The sequence below is a fragment of the Ovis canadensis genome, chromosome 5 (assembly GCF_042477335.2).
Source record: "Ovis canadensis isolate MfBH-ARS-UI-01 breed Bighorn chromosome 5, ARS-UI_OviCan_v2, whole genome shotgun sequence".
Taxonomy (NCBI): domain Eukaryota; kingdom Metazoa; phylum Chordata; class Mammalia; order Artiodactyla; family Bovidae; genus Ovis; species Ovis canadensis.
Window position 1 is genome coordinate 20,384,181 of NC_091249.1, and position 16,461 is coordinate 20,400,641.

The 16,461-nt window shown below is 53.6% G+C and overlaps 2 protein-coding genes across 8 annotated transcripts; both read right to left on the bottom strand.

Moving 5' to 3' along the window:
* Position 1: 1 nt before the first annotated feature.
* On the bottom strand, positions 2-5,371 carry ANKLE1 (ankyrin repeat and LEM domain containing 1). The gene is made up of 9 exons (XM_069589101.1): positions 4,971-5,371; positions 4,736-4,888; positions 4,219-4,324; positions 3,956-4,103; positions 2,987-3,724; positions 2,681-2,858; positions 1,811-1,970; positions 1,580-1,709; positions 2-1,319 (listed from the first exon to the last, which is right to left on the bottom strand). The coding sequence occupies exons 1-9, from the start codon at positions 5,201-5,203 to the stop codon at positions 1,159-1,161; spliced, it is 2,007 nt and encodes a 668-aa protein (XP_069445202.1). The 5' UTR covers positions 5,204-5,371; the 3' UTR covers positions 2-1,158.
* Positions 5,372-6,248: 877 nt separating this feature from the next.
* On the bottom strand, positions 6,249-12,146 carry BABAM1 (BRISC and BRCA1 A complex member 1). Of its 7 annotated transcripts, none has more exons than XM_069589104.1 (10): positions 11,972-12,146; positions 11,496-11,592; positions 10,812-11,163; positions 10,155-10,213; positions 9,469-9,589; positions 9,308-9,386; positions 9,002-9,026; positions 7,953-8,082; positions 7,688-7,774; positions 6,249-6,734 (listed from the first exon to the last, which is right to left on the bottom strand). In XM_069589104.1, the coding sequence occupies exons 3-10, from the start codon at positions 11,103-11,105 to the stop codon at positions 6,531-6,533; spliced, it is 999 nt and encodes a 332-aa protein (XP_069445205.1). In that variant the 5' UTR covers positions 11,106-11,163; positions 11,496-11,592; positions 11,972-12,146; the 3' UTR covers positions 6,249-6,530. The 7 variants fall into 7 exon arrangements, with proteins under 7 accessions (XP_069445205.1, XP_069445206.1, XP_069445210.1 ...); XM_069589105.1 differs by having other exon boundaries at positions 11,480-11,592; positions 11,972-12,114; XM_069589109.1 differs by having other exon boundaries at positions 11,480-11,586; positions 11,972-12,085.
* Positions 12,147-16,461: the final 4,315 nt, after the last annotated feature.

Genomic DNA, 16,461 nt, shown 5'->3' on the forward strand with positions numbered 1-16,461 from the left:
CTAGGATAGTAGCTTGGCATTTACTGAAGCTCTTTGTGTAAAGTCGAGGTTAATCTCATTTTATAGTTGAAGACACAGATTCAGAGAAGCAACGCCAGGAGGTTCCAGTCACACAGCGATCCCAAGGAGAGCTGGTGTCTCACACCCACACTGCGACGACTTCTCCAGCTCTCAGTTCAGTTCAGCCGCTCAGTCGTGTCCGGCTCTTTATGACCCCATGGACTGCAGCACGCCAGGCTTCCCTGTCCATCACCAACTCCGGAGCTTGCTCAAATTCACGTCCATAGAATCGGTGATGCCACCCAACCCTCTCATCCTCTGTCGTTCCCTCTCCTGCCTTCAATCTTGCCCAGCATCAGGATCTTTTCCAATGAGTCAGTTCTTCACATCAGGTGGCCAAAGTATTGGAGTTTCAGCTTCAGCATCAGTCCTTCCAATGAATCTCCAGCTCTACCCACCCCCTCAACACACGACACACCCCTCAGGAACATCCTGCATACCCTCTCAAACTCGTTCCACCAGAAACTTTCCACCTGGGCTGCAAAGTCATCTCTGGGTCAGGAGGGCTCAGAGCCAAACACTTTACACCATGACGGTTTAATCTGATTCCCTCAATGACCCCCTGAGGTAGAATTTTGCACTTTCCTCATTGTGTACAACTTAGGAAATTGAGGCTCAGACAGAGAAATTACTGGTCCATCCCACAACTGGGAAGCAGCAAAACTTGACTCTTGAGCTGGGCAGATTTCCTGCATGTAGCTCAGGAACTCCCAGCACAACCTACACCATGGGTCCTCTGTATCAGGGAGATCAAAATGGTCACTTGTTTGCCCAGATAGGACCAAACTGCCAAAGCACTGACATGTTTCAAAGTACCATGTTCCAAAGAACCTTCTGGTCTACTTGTTCTCCTCCTACATCCCCTTATTCTCCTCTCATGACAGGGAGCTCACTCCCTGTCCAGCAGTTCCATCTGTAATAAAGTCCTCCCTTACCCCAAGGAGGAGATCTGTCTTGCTGCTCCCTTACCAGCCTTCTGGAGCTGGAGTTGTGGGGTGGGGATGTGGGCTGCTCTCAATGCAGGGGCAGCTGAAACATTCAAACACCCTGATCTCTACTTAGGTTAAATGGCCAATTCCCTAGTGCTCAGGCACAAGCCTAGATGTCCTGGGGCCGTAGCTCTCGTTCACCCTCAGCCACGAAGACAAGGAGGGCACGATGCAACAGATGGACCCCCAAGCGGCGGCGCCGGGTGGGGGGCCAGTCCGCCACCACTCCATAGCAGTGTCCTTGCTTCTGATTAGTCAGCATCTGGATTCCTGGGGAGATTAGGAATAAGGTCATGAAGGCAGCCTCTGGGAACCGCTGGCAGAAGTTTGTGCCAGGGAACCCACTGGGCACTGCCCTCAAGCAGGGATAAACCAACGGAGTAAAATATGTGTACATGCTGGTACATAGTTGGTGCTCAATAATTGCTCATTGGCTGAATGGACAGCTGTGATGGGGAAGGGGTCAGGGAATTAGTAGATCAAATGCCCTTCCTATGACTCCACCCCTACCCCACAAGCCAGGCACCTACCTAGAGCATCCACAAGACATGCTTCTCGAGTGTAAGCCTCTGCAGGGACCACATGCTGGAAGCAGTGCAGGGAAACAACGCCACGACCAGTGGCCCAAATGTCCAAGATCCGGCGTACCTTGGGACAGGCCTGGGGGGAGCCAGGGCAGGGTCAGAGGTTTGCCCCACAATTCCCTCTACCTGCCCCTAGCTGGGCCCCGCCTGCCACAAACCTGCTACTTATCCTCATACCTGTTTTCCTGGCCGTCTTCGGTGGTTAAGGGCCTCCCAGAGATGAACGTCTGGCCGGGCCCGTGTTCCCTTGCCCACGTAGAAGATGGCCTGGACAAAAATCCGAAGGCATTCAGCCAGCGTCAGTGAGAAGGCTCGGGCTGGCAGGTCCTGAGTCTTCCTAGATGAGGTAGATGGCTCAGAGAGGGAAAAGGGACGAGAGCTGCCCCAGAGATAGTCCTTAATGACACAGAGCAAACTGAACCCACGCCAGTGACCCCTTTTATAAAAGGCAGGGTGGGTAGCTGATCCCCGAGGACACGTAGCAGCTTGAAGTGGATCCAACTGCCTTTCATTGATAAAGAAGCTGATGACCGGGCCAGTCCCCTTCCTAAAGACACACAGCAGGACTTCCCTCTAATGCGGCGGATAAGAATCTACCTGCCGATGCAGGGGACATGGACACGGGTTTGATTCCTGGTCTGGGAAGATTCCACATGCTGTGGAGCAACTAATCCTGGGGGCCACAGCTACTGAAGCCTACAAGCTCTAGGGCCTATGAGCCACAACTGCTGAGCTTGTGAGCCCCAACTGAAGTTGCATGCCCTAGAGCCCACACGTCCCCAACTATTGAGCCTGCATGCTTCAACTACTGCAGCCCTTGTGCCTAGAGCCTGTGCTCTACAAGAAGAGAGTCCACCGCCACGAGAAGCCTGTGCGCCGCAATGGAGAGTAGCCCTGGCTTGCCACCAATAGAGAAAGCCCGTCTGCAGCAAAGACGACCCAGTGTAGCCAAAAATAAACTTAAAAAACAGAAAAGACACAGAGCAGGTAAGAACCAATCTCAGAATGTTCCAGCTCCCACTTCTGAGTCATTCCTGCTCCAGGTACCTGGGGTCCAGCAGCAGATAGGTGAAGCTGGACTTCACAACCCCCTCCCGCCACCGTCTGGTGGGGTCTGGCCGTTCGAACTGCTGGGCAAGTGCATCTTCATCGGCTTGGGCATCTGGGATACGGCCTGTCCGCAGGGCTTCGACCAGCTCTGGGCTGTGCCCTGAAAAGTCTGGGCCTGGGAAGGGAAACTGGGTCAAGAAAGACAAAGGAAAGGGTGGTTCCCAGAGACGAAGAAGTAGGTTGCACTCAGAGCCAAGGGATCTTGGAAGATTCCTGGAGACTCCTTGAACTCTGGATACTCACTAGGAGCAGCCTGGGCTTCTTTCAGCCGTCGGAGGTAGTGTGGTCGGGTGAAGGACGTGATGGGACCCGGGCTCTTGCCAAGCGCCCGGAGCCCTTGCAGCAGCTCCAGGTCAGACATGGGAGGGTCTGGTGGACACTGATCAGAGGGGCTGGGGTCCCTGCCCACTGTGGCGCTTGCATCATCCTCTGTCAGCCAGAGGGCAGCCAAATCACTGTCGAGGGATAGCTGGTCCTCTCCTGGGATGTGGGTGTCAGAAGGTCCAGGCAGCGGTTCCCAAGGAGGACTATGGGTTGGGCTCCTGTCTGGGAAGAGCTTGGGGGAGGGGGACTCATCCGGCAAGGTCAGAGTCAGGGCCTGCAGATGGGCATTTAGTTCTGCCTCCCTGTCCTCCAGGAGGGGTTGATGTGCCAGCTGTAGGGTACCCAAAGATCTTGGCACCCTCTGGGAGAGTCGGACACCAGCCCAGGGGGAGGTGTGGCCGGTTAGGTCCTCAGCTCCTGAGGCCTCAACAGCGGTGACAAAGGAGGTCACCGAGCTGCAGTCCCAGCGCCCCAAGGGGGACTCCAATCCACCATCTGTGTCAGCAGTCTCAGGGTGGGCAAGCAGGCCGGGGGGTCCAGGGCCAGCCTCCAGGCTCACGTCCTTGCTGTCACCTGTGCCCAGTGTTGTAGAGTTCAGCATCACATTAGGAGGACCGGAGGGGCTGGTATCCAGCCCCTTTTCACAAGGGCCTGGGCCTGGAGCAGGGGTAAGAGGGAAGTCAGAAAGGAGGGGAGGAGGAAGTGAGAGACAAAGATCAACATCAGATCGGACAGAAACAGGCAGCTGCAATCACAAAGAGGAAGGAGCGAGTCAGAGGCAGAGAGACTGACCAGAGAGGCTGGTGGTGAAACCCTGGGCATTAGACACAGAGATCTGCAAAGTTATATCAGAGGCTAACCACTCCCAGCCGCCCAGATACCACTCACCTCCAGGCTCTGGTTCGGGTTCTGGCTTCCAGGAGCCTTTCCAGGTCCGCCGGGCTGGGATCCTGGTCCGAGTCTCCAGTTCCCGAAGCACGCGGGCACAGTTCTGGTGCCCCTGCTGCTCCGCCAGGTCCAGAGGCAGGAATCCGTCCTGCAGGGGTGCGGTCAGTAGGGGGCGCCCCCTTCCCTCCCTCTCTTCCTCCTTTCCTTTCCTCTTTCCCTCCCTCTGGGTTTGCCTGGCTAGAGACTGCGATGGGGCCCCCTACCTGGTCGCGGAGAGCGGGGTCCGCTCCCTGGCTCAGCAGCAGCTCCAGGCCCCGGCGGCAGCCCCAAGCAGCGGCCACATGCAGCGGTGTCAGTGCCTCGGCCGATCTAGGGCATGAGCGGAGAAGGGGGTCAGTGAAGAATCTCCATCTCCGGGTCCGGAAGCCCTGACTCTCAGCCCTCCATCTCCGCCCTCCAGCCTGAGATGCCACCCTTCGAACCTGCGCCCTTGGGCTGGGACCCAAACCTCTGCTCTCTGACTCTAGAGCTTCTACCGCCGGATCTGAAACTTCGATTCCCATTTTGACCCCGGCGCAATCTCATACCCTACCCTGGGTCTGGTACCCTGCCTCTGCCCTGGGACCCTCAAGATCCCTCCCCAGATCCCCTAAGCTCCGCCGCCGGGGATTGAATTCGCATCCTTAGACGCCCTCTTCAGGACTCCCAGGTCTGGTCCTCGTACTCGGGAGACAGCTCTCGTTCACGGAAGACCTGCCCCGAGCCCACACTCGGCCTCACCGCGCGTTGGGGTCCCCGCCTCGGCGCAGCAGGGCCTCGAGGCAACACAGACTCCGCAGGTGCTGGGCTCTGGCCGCCAGGTGCATGGCCGCCGCGCCATCCTCGAGTACCAGATTGGGGTCGGCACCACGGCGCAGCAACTCCTCCACAGTCCTAGGGATAGAGGGTCGGAGTGGACCGTGGCACTCGCCCCCTACCCCCACCCCTGGCCCGCCCACCCAGGCCCTGCCCTCACCGCAACTCCTCCTCCTGCAGCGCCGCCCGCAGCCGCCGAGCCAGACCTACAGCCGGGCCCATGCCCCGGCTGTCCTCTTGGGGCAGCCGCCTGGTCGCGCAGCCTGCCGCTTTCCAACTTCCCGCGGCTCCCTTGTGCGCACGCGCCGCTCCGCCCCTCGGCTCCCTTCTCCGCGCCTTGGTGCAGTGCAGCGACCCCAGCCAGGCTGACCGGCGCCGCATTGTCGCCCACATCGAGGGTCGGGAGCTTTAGTGCCGGTCCGAGCCCGCGACACCAAGTAGTGCCCAGGGCCAAGTGATGTTTGCTCAGGGCCAAATAACGTTTGGGGCCTCCGATAAGGGCCCGGGAGGGTGGAGGTCGCCATGTGTGCCCTTATCTCTCAAAACGGTGTAAACAAGAACACACCCTGTTGGAGGGGGTGGAGCTACGATCCCCGGGACCGGGTGGTGACCACAGGGTACTGAGTCTTCCGGAACCCTCTGCCGAGGCGCACGCAGCCCTGACCGTATGTAAGGTTTCAATTAATAGCTACTGCCTGCGGAGGCTCTGCGTCGCCCGTTTTCAGCCCTGTGGAGTCTGAAGTCCATTACTTTGGAGCCCTGGGCCTCTTAGGGTGTTAGTTTCTCTATATGCAGGATGGGAGAATAACCCCTTCCAGGCTGGTGTTAAGTTGAAAGAGGGGCCTGGCACACAGGTGCCCAGTAAATGCTCCTGGGAAAGTAAAGCTGTTTCTTGATAAAGCTATTTTCGTTTTATATGAAACTGAGAAAATCTAGCTGGTAAAATTTTTTTTTTCCCCCACAACTGCTCATTATCCAGGAAGATTAAGTTGAGTGATGGACGTGTTATATGTTTCCCTTCCTCTGGGGAGCACCCACACTATTTCCTGATGGAACTATAAACCTCTCTTCCCAGAGAGGCTTGAGCGAGGCCTGGCCAATGAGAGCATTCCACAGTTCTGGTCCATGACTGACCCAAGCAAGACCTGTCATAGGGGCTGCTCTGAGAGCCCTCATTTCACCTGGGCTGGCATTTGCAGGGTGCTCAGCCGTACTACCCCTTTCCACATATTGGGAGCAAAGCAGGGCACACTGAAAACCAACCATGCAGGGTGTTTCAGCTCTCCCCAAAGCAATGTCAGAGCACCTGGATACAGCCAAGCCTAAAGCTGCATCTTAGCTTTTTATCTACAAGAACCTAGCCATTCTCCTTTCAGTTCAGTGGGTGGGTTTTCTGTCACTTGCAACCGAAAAGATTTCAATGAACAATGGACTTGGGTTAGGGAGTCTCAGATTTTTATTCTGATGACAAAAACACACAAAGCACACCGAAACTTACAACTGAAAAACTTGGGAGTGGGATGTGGGCTGGGAAACATGGGGCCTGGGTGTCTAGAGTCCCTGGGATGCTTCCTGGAATCTTAGGGTTCCTTCAGGGCTGCCCAGGTGCCTCAGATACTTCTTAGAACCCCCTCTGGGGGTCCCAAGGAGCCCAGTCTGAGAATGAGCATTCAATGCCAAGGGTTTCATTGTACAAGAAGGTTGGATGCACAGGGATGGTTCAGACAGTGGCCTCCACCTCAGTGGCTTCATCGTCCTCCTCCAGCAGGCTGTAGGAGGCATGGCTTTGGCAAGGCCGCTGCAGCGGGTGAGCCAGCAGCTTGGCCATACAGTTGTGAAGCTCCAGGGCTGGCCCAGCCAGCGCCACTTCGTACTTATAACTGGTACCCTTGGTATCCAGGCTTCCCATGAAGGCAAACATGTCCTGTGGAGCCAAGGAAGGGCTGTTCATGCAGATGTTCTGCTGACAAGCCCTCCCTGTCTTGGAGGGCCTCCCAGGAGGGGCCGCAGGGATGGGTTCTGAAGGGTAAAGAGGAGTTTTCCAGGCAGAAACTATTCCCACATTCAGCAAAGATTTCCTGCCACCCACTCACCCCAAGAGGTCTCAGAGCTGGAACCCCTAGTCTGGAGAAGCACATGACCCCCAGCCCCCTGATGCTGATCTACCCAGAGGAGCAGGGAAGGCTTCTCAGAGTAGGGACTTCCAGTTTGGGTACTGACATATAAGTAGGAGCTGGGCTCAACCCCCTCTGCTCACGGTTGGGTCAAGTGAGGCTCAGAGAGATAAGCAGCCAACTGGGGATGCCACAACTAGTTCAGGGCTGGAATGTAAAGGACCAGCAGAGCCTGGCGAGGCCGGGAGGGAAGCATGCTCCAGGCAGAGGGCACAGAGCCAGAAAAAGCAGGAAGAGAGAGAAGCAGGGGATGTTGGGGATGAGGTGGATAGGACCCTACATGCTCCTGGGCCACTGTCCCAACAGCCCCATTAGTTCACTGCAGACAAGTGGGAAATGTTGGAATCTGACTGACCATGATCTAGAAGGGCCAGGAATGGTAAGGAAAAGGCTAACGGCAGAGTAGTGCATGAGTGGGCAGGGCAGGTGGCTTCCCTCCTCTGGACCCCATTAGAGTACAGGTACCTCTGAGCCTGTTGCCGGGCACCACTATGCCTGAGACAAGCTGTGTGACCCTGGCCTGGTTTCTTGCCCTCTCTGAGCCTGCTTTTCCTCACCACAGATCATAATCTAGGGGGTTAGCATCAGATGCCCTGAAGGCCCTTAGTGAAAAGGGCCTCCTTTCCCTTAGGGCTGGGGCAGGTGGGTTCGGAGACCCCCCACATACATCCACCTGCCACCCACACTCATGGTGGCCTCTCACCTTCCAGCTCATTTCCTCCTCCTTCTCGTCAGCGCCGTTGTGGATGTAAACAACATCAAAGAAGAAATACGGGCACTGGAACATTTTCTGCAGGGGAAGAAAGGTAGCCTTCAGGACTAGGGTCACCCCATGGCCCCATGACCACAATCTCTAGATTCTGAGAACCTGATTCTAGGTACCCCAGCACCTGTCGTCAGGAAGTCCCTCCTAGTATCTAACCACCATCGTGCTGGCTGCAGGCATCCTTCCTTCTCCCGGGTCTCACCTTCATGGGCTCTGTCAGGGAGAACTGGGGCTGGCAGGGTGGACGGCTATAGACCAGGATGGTTCGGACCACATAGGGCGGCGGGATCGTCTGCACGTTCTCCGTGACTGGCAGCTCGGTCTTCTGCTGGCTGTGCAGCAGGAAGGAGGGAGGGTCAGAGTACACCCTGGTGGCCCACCCTTCTCATCCCCCCAGGAGAGCCCAGCTCCTCACTGGGTATGTGAGGTTCCACCTGACCCCTCCCAACCTCACTGTTGCCTCTGAGCCTTTCCCCATGCTGTTCCCTCTGCCCTGGCACCTTCCCAGCTTCACCTTTCTGCCTGACCTCTCCTGCTCCATCAGAGGTTTTGCTGACCCTCAAAGCCAGAGCTTGCTCGGATTACAATGGCAGAGTCTGGTCACCACAACAGTGACGATATGGCCCACAAAGCCAAAAATGTTTCCTATCTGGCCCTTTAAAGAAAAAGTTTGCTGCCCTACAGTTAAAACAAAGTAGTGGCGGACCACTGGGCTGTCAGAATATAACCCAGAGGAACTTCCTTGGTGGTCCAGATGTTAAGAATCTGCCTTGCATTACAAGGGACACTGGCTGGATCCCTGGTCTGGGAAGATCCAACATGCCACAGAGCAACTATACCCAAGTGCCGCAACTACAGAGCCCACAAGTTGCAACCACTGTGCCCACGTGCTGCAACTTCTAAAGCCTGTGCACTACAGCTTGTGCTCTGGAGCAAGAGACGCCCCCGCAATGAGAAGCCCGCTCGCTGCAACTGGAGAAAGCCAAGACCCAGCACAGCCAAAAGCAGATACATAAATAAATAGATTTGAAGAGGAAAAAAGAAAGTAACACAGAGGGCAAGATGTGAAAGAGAACCTCTTTTGCAAAAATGCTTTCAGACAGGTAAGTGAGCAATTGTTCCAGGGAGAAAGGGTGAGAAAGGAAGCCTTTTGGCCTCCTGAAAGGACTATTTCTGGGCTGTTCGGAGCTTTTACCCAGAAGGGGTTCTTCTCTTCAAAGGTGAGTAATAAATTCCCCTTGGGGGACTTACATGAGGCTGAAGAGACCTTCCAGATCTGGCGGGAATGCTAAGGAGAGCAGAGCAGTGCATGGGTAGACAGAAGTGGGTGGTTTCCCTCCTCCAGAGGCTGGGAGAGTACAGGTGCCTCTGAGCCTGTTGCCAGGAGACACGCTATGTGACCCTGTTCCAGTCACTTGCCCTCTCTGAGCTTGTTTTCCCTCAGCACAGATCATCAACTAGGGGCCTGGCATCAGATGACCTGAAAGCCCTTAGTGACTCAAAGCCCCCCTTTCCCTCAGGACTGGGGCCATTCTCCTCCCTCCACGGAAAGGATACTAAAGGTGGAACAGGAAGCTGTTTCCAGGTCGTAGAGGCAGCTGCAGAGTTCACGGGGGTCCGAGGTCAGGCCAGATAGCTGCAGGGAAGACTGAAACTCAGTGAGGTGCTCTCTCACCCCTGGGGGACCCCAGCGGAACCAGTCTTGCCCCCAGCCTCACCCAGGCAGTGTCATCATTCACCACCACCAGCGCAAATTCGTGGCTCTTGTCAATTTTGTGTTTTGTCCGCACAAACATCTCGATCATTTTCTGGGAGACATTGAGGGCGTTGGTTTTGGAGCTGGGGTGAGATTGAGGCGGTGGTTAAGGTCCAGGTCATGCAGCCGGGCAGGCGGTAGAGCCCAGCCGCAAACCCAGCCCAGGTGACTCTCTCCAGCTCTTGCCCTCACTGAATGGGTCCCTCTGGCCAGCCTGGGCCTCACATCTGATCCAGAGGAGGTACCCCACCTTGGCTCAGTCATGGGTCATCAGGAATGCCAGGGAAGGGGAGGTAGGCTTGTGCTCAGGCCCTGTTGCCTGACCCCAATGAGACTCAGCTGCTCACAGGACAGGACTTTGGAGTCAGCCAGGCCTCGCTCTGAATCTGGCTCTGCCCATTTGCCAGGAGGCCTTGGACAATCTCGGAGTTTCTGAGTCATGGCTGTGACATGGGTGGAGTGTGACAGCTCTCAAGTGCTGAGAACAGAACCCCATGGGCTGCAGCTGTAACATTACCAATTATCACGGTTACTCTCCAATCCCTCCAGGACCCAGGAGTTAGTCTCAGAGAGACAACCCTGCATTTTGGGGGCTGGGCTCCTCCCAGCCATGGTGGCAAACTCCAGCCCCCCAAAAACCCCTCTTACCCATTGAATGACTCAAGCTTTGGCAGCGCCATTTCCTCTGACAGGTCCAGGCAGATGATCTGCAACAAATCTGGAGGCTAGTGAGAGCTGTGACCAGCAGTACCTGGCAACTAAATGTCACTGCAGGCCCCCATGCCACTCTGCCAGCCCTCTCCAAGCAGCCCTATGGGACAAGGCTATATGATGACTCCCAGTTCCCAGCCAAGCCATCCACTCTAGAAGGAGGCAGTTGAGGGACTCCCCTGGGGGTCCAGTGGTTAAGAATCTGCCTTCCAATGCAGCAGACAAAGGTTTGACCCCTGGTCAAGGAACTCAGATCCCACATGCCGTAGGGCTACTGAATCCACTTCAGTTGCGTCCAGCTCTTTACGACCCCATGGACTGTAGCCCTCCAGGCTCCTCTGTCCATCGGATTCTCCATGTAAGAACACTGGAGTGAGTTACCATGCCCTTCTCCAGGGGATCTCCCTGACCCACGGATTGAACCAGCGTCTCCTGCACTGGCAGGTGGATTCTTTACCACTGAGCCACTTGGGAAGCCCAGCTGCCCTAGGACACTAATAAAAAGGGACTGTTTTCCAGAGTGAATCCTAAAGAATGACATTTAACCCAAGGTTCCCTAACACCTCAAAGGCACAGGCCAAGCCCCTCACTTACCACTTTCTCTGGACAGTTGACCCTTGGGGTCCGCACCTGGACCTCTGGGGCTGGTGGAGGCACCTGCCACGGCTTGGGACCGGCTCCTGGAGGGTTGGCGGTCCCGTCATCAGCACTGGCCGCCTCGCCCTCACCCTCACTGCGGCTGCCCACACTGGTCTGGGCCCCCAGCGCCCGGTCCTCAGCCCCCTCAGGATTGGAGCGAGTGCGGGGCCTGGGCTCAGCTGACTGCTCCTCTTCCTCCTCCTCTTCTTCCTCCTCTTCCGTGGGACAGCTGGGCTCTGCTATCTCCATGGCTCCGGAGTGGCTGGATGCAGCAGGGATGAGGGAAGCCAGGATCCTTTCCTTAGGGCTTTTAAAAGCATTTGGTTACTGGGGCAGAACAGGTCATAAGTTACTTCCTGACAATAGGTCACTCTGCTCAGGGACTCAGTTTCCTCATCTGTATGATGGGTGCCTTTTACACTTATCAACCCAGCCTCCCCTTTTTTTTTCGTAGAGCTAACCCCTTCTGTCCCCATTTTGGCTAGGGCTGTGAATGGCTCAGAGATGAGGACATGACCCAGAACACGCCAGAGAGGGGCAGTTCCGAATTGCAGTACTGGGAGGTTACAAGTCCAAAGCTGCTAGGAGCCTCTCTTGCTTCCAAGAGGGGAAAGAGAGCTTGCCTGAAGTGATGCTCACTCAGAAAATGAAAGCCTTCTCAGCGCCCGGATCCAGCTATGCCTAAATTCCCTTTCTTGCTTAAGCCAGACTGGGTTGGAGGTTCTGTCACCTGAAACTGAAAATGTCTTGGTGAATAAAGGATACAAACTTCTAGGGTTCTCCCCTCCGTAGTGACTGCTTAGGCGGTGTCTGCACACTGGAGAGGAGATCCGGGTGTTACAATGCCTTTGCGGAAAAACGGGGCGCCAGCGGAACAGTTTGCCTGTCTGGGCAACGGGTGAGGGCTGCCGGGGATGATCTCTGAGCGCCTTGCAGACCCCATAATCTCTAAGGAAAGCATAGCTGCAGCAAGAGAGATGGAGGCTAGACTGCAGGAGAAACTGGGGCTGAAGGAGGAAGCCTCAGAGCAAGTGAGGGGCTGAATTTCTGGGGCTAAGGAAGTTGGGCCTTTAAGGACGGATCCCGCACGTTTTCACCACCCAACTTCTGCTCACCGTTGCCTGAGCCTCCTTCCTACTCCTCTGCTGACCCGCTAGGAAGCCGCCATCTTTAGCAGCCGGAAGAAGGGCGGTGCTGCCGTCAAACCTACTGGGAACTGTAGTTCGGCGGCCGAAAGCCGAGCGGAGAGATGAATGGGACGAGAGCCTTGGAAGCTGATAGGTTGAGACTGTGCTAGGAGGCGGGGTTTGGGTTGTGATAGGCTGGAATGGGAGTCGAGTGGGCCGGGATCTGGAATACGATTGGCTAAGGTGAGACAAGGAGGAGCTTTTATGTTTCTGGCCGATTCTGATTACGGTGGTCAGCCCTTCTAACGTGATAGGCTGAATCGAGGCAGAGTGGAGTAGGATTTACAACGGGAAAGGCTCAGAAAAATGGAGAAGACCTAGTTTACCGTGTGATTAAATAAAGTGGAGCTGAATTGGGCGGGATTTAGAAGAGGAGGGGCTGACTGGTGATTGATGGACTTGACCTAACCTCAGTGAGGGGATTTTGCGGCAGAGGTGGGCGTGGTCCAGAACCCAAGGCCTCTCCCAATTATTTTACAGATATTTGCAAAAATTTAAAAAATACCAAGCCAGAACTATTTCAAGCCATCCTCCTTTTCTTCATGCACACTTCTCCCCTCAGCTCCATAACCACCTAAAAATTGAGCCTCAGTTTCTTGTTAAAATCTGTTAAGCCTGCCCACATCAGCTAAGCTCCGGTTCAAAGAGAGCCCGGAGGGGCTGTGTAAAATGAACCTTGAAGGATGGAGAATCTGCTGAAAAAACAAGAGGGGTAAGGTCATTCCAGGCAGAAGGAACTGCCTGGGCAACGGTCTGTAGGTTTTGAGGAGCCTTGGAGCTGTGAAAGTCTCTCATCGGCTAATGTGGCTGGAGCAGAGGCTAAGAGTGAGAATTTTAATGTTCACCCTCAAGTCAGAAAATTGCCGGCTTCTCTTGCTACGACCTTTGGGGGCACGGAGGCAGGAAGATTCAGCCTCGTAGAGTCTGTCAGTGGAACCAGAAAGGTTCAGACTACCACAGGCTATGAACGGTTTACATCAAATGCACGAGGAAGAAAGGGGTGTTTCAGGCAAAGGTTAAGGCATGGCCAAAGGCACCAGAATGTGAGGGAAGCTTCAGTTGTTCATGGAAGAGATTATTGTGGCTAGAGACCGGAGTACACATTGGTGCCACCTGCAGGCATAATTTTATTAAAGACTTTGAATGCCAGGCTGAAGAGGATGAAATGTTTCCCAAGGGCAATGGGGAGCCATGGAGGGTCTATGAGCCAGGGAGGTGAACAGTGAGATCTCTGTCTCTGGGTCCTGGGTGGGGAAGGGAGTGGAGGTGGGCTCACATCCACATTGGGAAGGAGTGGCTTGAGCTCTGACTATGGATGGAGATGAGGAAGAGGCCCTTTCGAGGTGGATGCAGGGAAAATGAGCAGGATGCAGGAATTATCTGGGATCTGAGGAATTCAGCATTTATGGAGGAGAAACAGAGGAAGCAGAGATGGGGCGGTCAGAGAGGCAGTAAGGAACAAGGAGGATGCGTTATGATTCAGTTCTCTGATGGTGCCTGACCATATGCAAATTGGTTGTTAAAACTTCCATAACTCTGGTGTATATCCATATATACATGTGTGTATATGTATGTGTATGAGGAGGTTATGGCAACCCACTCCAGTATTCTTGCCTGGAGAATCCCCATCGACAGAGGAGCCTGCCGGGCTACAGTCCAAGGGGTCACAAAGAGTCAGACATGACTGAGTAGTCGACTAAGCACGTATATGTCTAGAGCCAGACATCTTGGAATGTGAAGTCAAGTGGGCCTTAGAAAGCATCACTACGAACAAAGCTAGTGGAGGTGATGGAATTCCAGTTGAGCTGTTTCAAATCCTGAAAGATGATGCTGTGAAAGTGCTGCACTCAATATGCCAGCAAGTTTGGAAAACTCAGCAGTGGCCACAGGACTAGAAAAGGTCAGTTTTCATTCCAATTCCAAAGAAAGGCAATGCCAAAGAATGCTCAAACTACCGCACAATTGCACTCATCTCACATGCTAGTAAAGTAATGCTCAAAATTCTCCAAGCCAGGCTTCAGCAATACGTGAACCATGAACTTTCTGATGTTCAAGCTGGTTTTAGAAAAGGCAGAGGAACCAGAGATCAAATTGCCAACATCTGCTGGATCATGGAAAAAGCAAGAGAGTTCCAGAAAAACATCTATTTCTGCTTTATTGACTATGCCAAAGCCTTTGACTGTGTGGATCACAATAAACTGTGGAAAATTGTGAAAGAGATGGGAATACCAGACCACCTGACCTGCCTCTTGAGAAACCTGTATGCAGGTCAGGAAGCAAGTTAGAACTGGACATGGAACAACAGACTGGTTCCAAATAGGAAAAGGAGCACGTCAAGGCTGTATATTGTCACCCTGCTTATTTAACTTCTATGCAGAGTACATCATGAGAAACGCTGGACTGGAAGAACCAGAAGCTGGAATCAAGATTGCCGGGAGAAATATCAATAACCTCAGATATGCAGATGACACTACCCTTATGGCAGAAAGTGAAGAGGAGCTAAAAAGCCTCTTGATGAAAGTGAAAGAGGAGAGTGAAAAAGTTGGCTTAAAGCTCAACATTCAGAAAACGAAGATCATGGCATCTGGTCCCATCACTTCATGGGAAATAGATGGGGAAACAGTAGAAACAGGTCAGACTTTATATTTTTGGGCTCCAAAATCACTGCAGATGGTGACTGCAGCCATGAAATGAAAAGACGCTTACTCCTTGGAAGAAAAGTTATGACCAACCTAGATAGTATATTCAAAAGCAGAGACATTACTTTGCCGACTAAGGTCCGTCTAGTCAAGGCTATGGTTTTTCCTGTGGTCATGTATGGATGTGAGAGTTAGACTGTGAAGAAAGCTGAGTGCCGAAGAATTGATGCATTTGAACTGTGGTGTTGGAGAAGACTCTTGAGGGTCCCTTGGACTGCAGGGAGATCCAACCAGTCCATTCTAAAGGAGATCAACCCTGGGATTTCTTTGGAAGAAATGCTAAAGCTGAAGCTCCAGTACTTTGGCCACCTCATGCGAAGAGTTGACTCCTTGGAAAAGACTCTGATGCTGTGAGAGATTGGGGGCAAGAGGAGAAGGGGACAACCCAGGATGAGATGGCTGGATGGCATCACGGACTCGATGGACTTGAGTCTGAGTGAACTCCGGGAGATGGCGATGGACAGGGAGGCCTGGCGTGCTGCAATTCATGGGGTCGCAAAGAGTCGGACACGACTGAGCGACTGAACTGAACTGAACTGAACATATACATGCATTTATATACAATGTGTGTGTATATATATATGTGTGTGTGTATATGTATACTGGAATATTACTGAACCCAAAACAATGAAATTTGCAGCAACATACATGGACCTGGAGATTATCACACTACATGAAGCGAGCCAGACAAAGACAAATATGTGATATCACTTATACTGCTGTCTAGTCGCTCAGTTGTGTCTGACTCTTTGTGACCCCATGGATTGTAGCCCACCAGGCTCCTCTGTCCGTGGGATTTTCCAGACAAGAATATTGGAGTGGGTTGCCATGTCCTCCTCCAGGGCTATCACTTATATGTGGAATCTTAGAAAATGATACAAGGCTTCCCTGGTGGCTCAGTGGTAAAGAATCTGCCTGTCGATGCAGAGGACATTTGTTCAGTCTCTGGCCCAGGAAGATCGACGTGCCATGGAGCAACTGAGCCCATGCTCCACAGCGGCTGAGCCTGTGCTCTGGAGCCCAGGAGCCACAACTTCTGAGCTCATGTGCTGCAACTACTGAAGCCTGTGTGCCTCAAAACTGCTCCGCAACAAGAGCAGCCATGGCCATGAGAAGCCCACTCACCCCCAGTAGAGAGTATCCCCGCTCACCACAACTAGAGGAAAAAGCTGACGCAGCAGTGAAGAGCCAGCACGCTGCTGCTGCTAAGTCGCCTCAGTTGTGTCCGACTCTGTGCGACCCCATAGACGGCAGCCCACCAGGCTCCCCCGTCCCTGGGATTCTCCAGGCAAGAACACTGGAGTGGGTTGCCATTTCCTTCTCCAATGCATGAAAGTGAAAAGTGGAAGTGAAGTCGCTCAGTCGAGCCCGACTCTTAGCGACCCCATAGACTGCAGCCTACCAGGCTCCTCCATCCATGGGATTTTCCAGACAAGAGTACTGGAGTGGGGTGCCATTGCCTTCTCCGGAAGACCCAACATAGCCATAAATAAATAAATAAAAATGTTTTTAATTTAAAAATAAAATACAAGATGTGCAGTTAAATTTTGGGGGAAAACGATACAAATGATCTTACTTACAAAACAGAAATAGATTCACAGACATAAGAAAGCAAATTTATAGTTACCAAAGGGGAAGCAGGGGAGAGATAAATTAGGAGTTTGAGATGAACAGGTACACACTGTATACAATAAACAACGAGGACCTACATAAGGCACA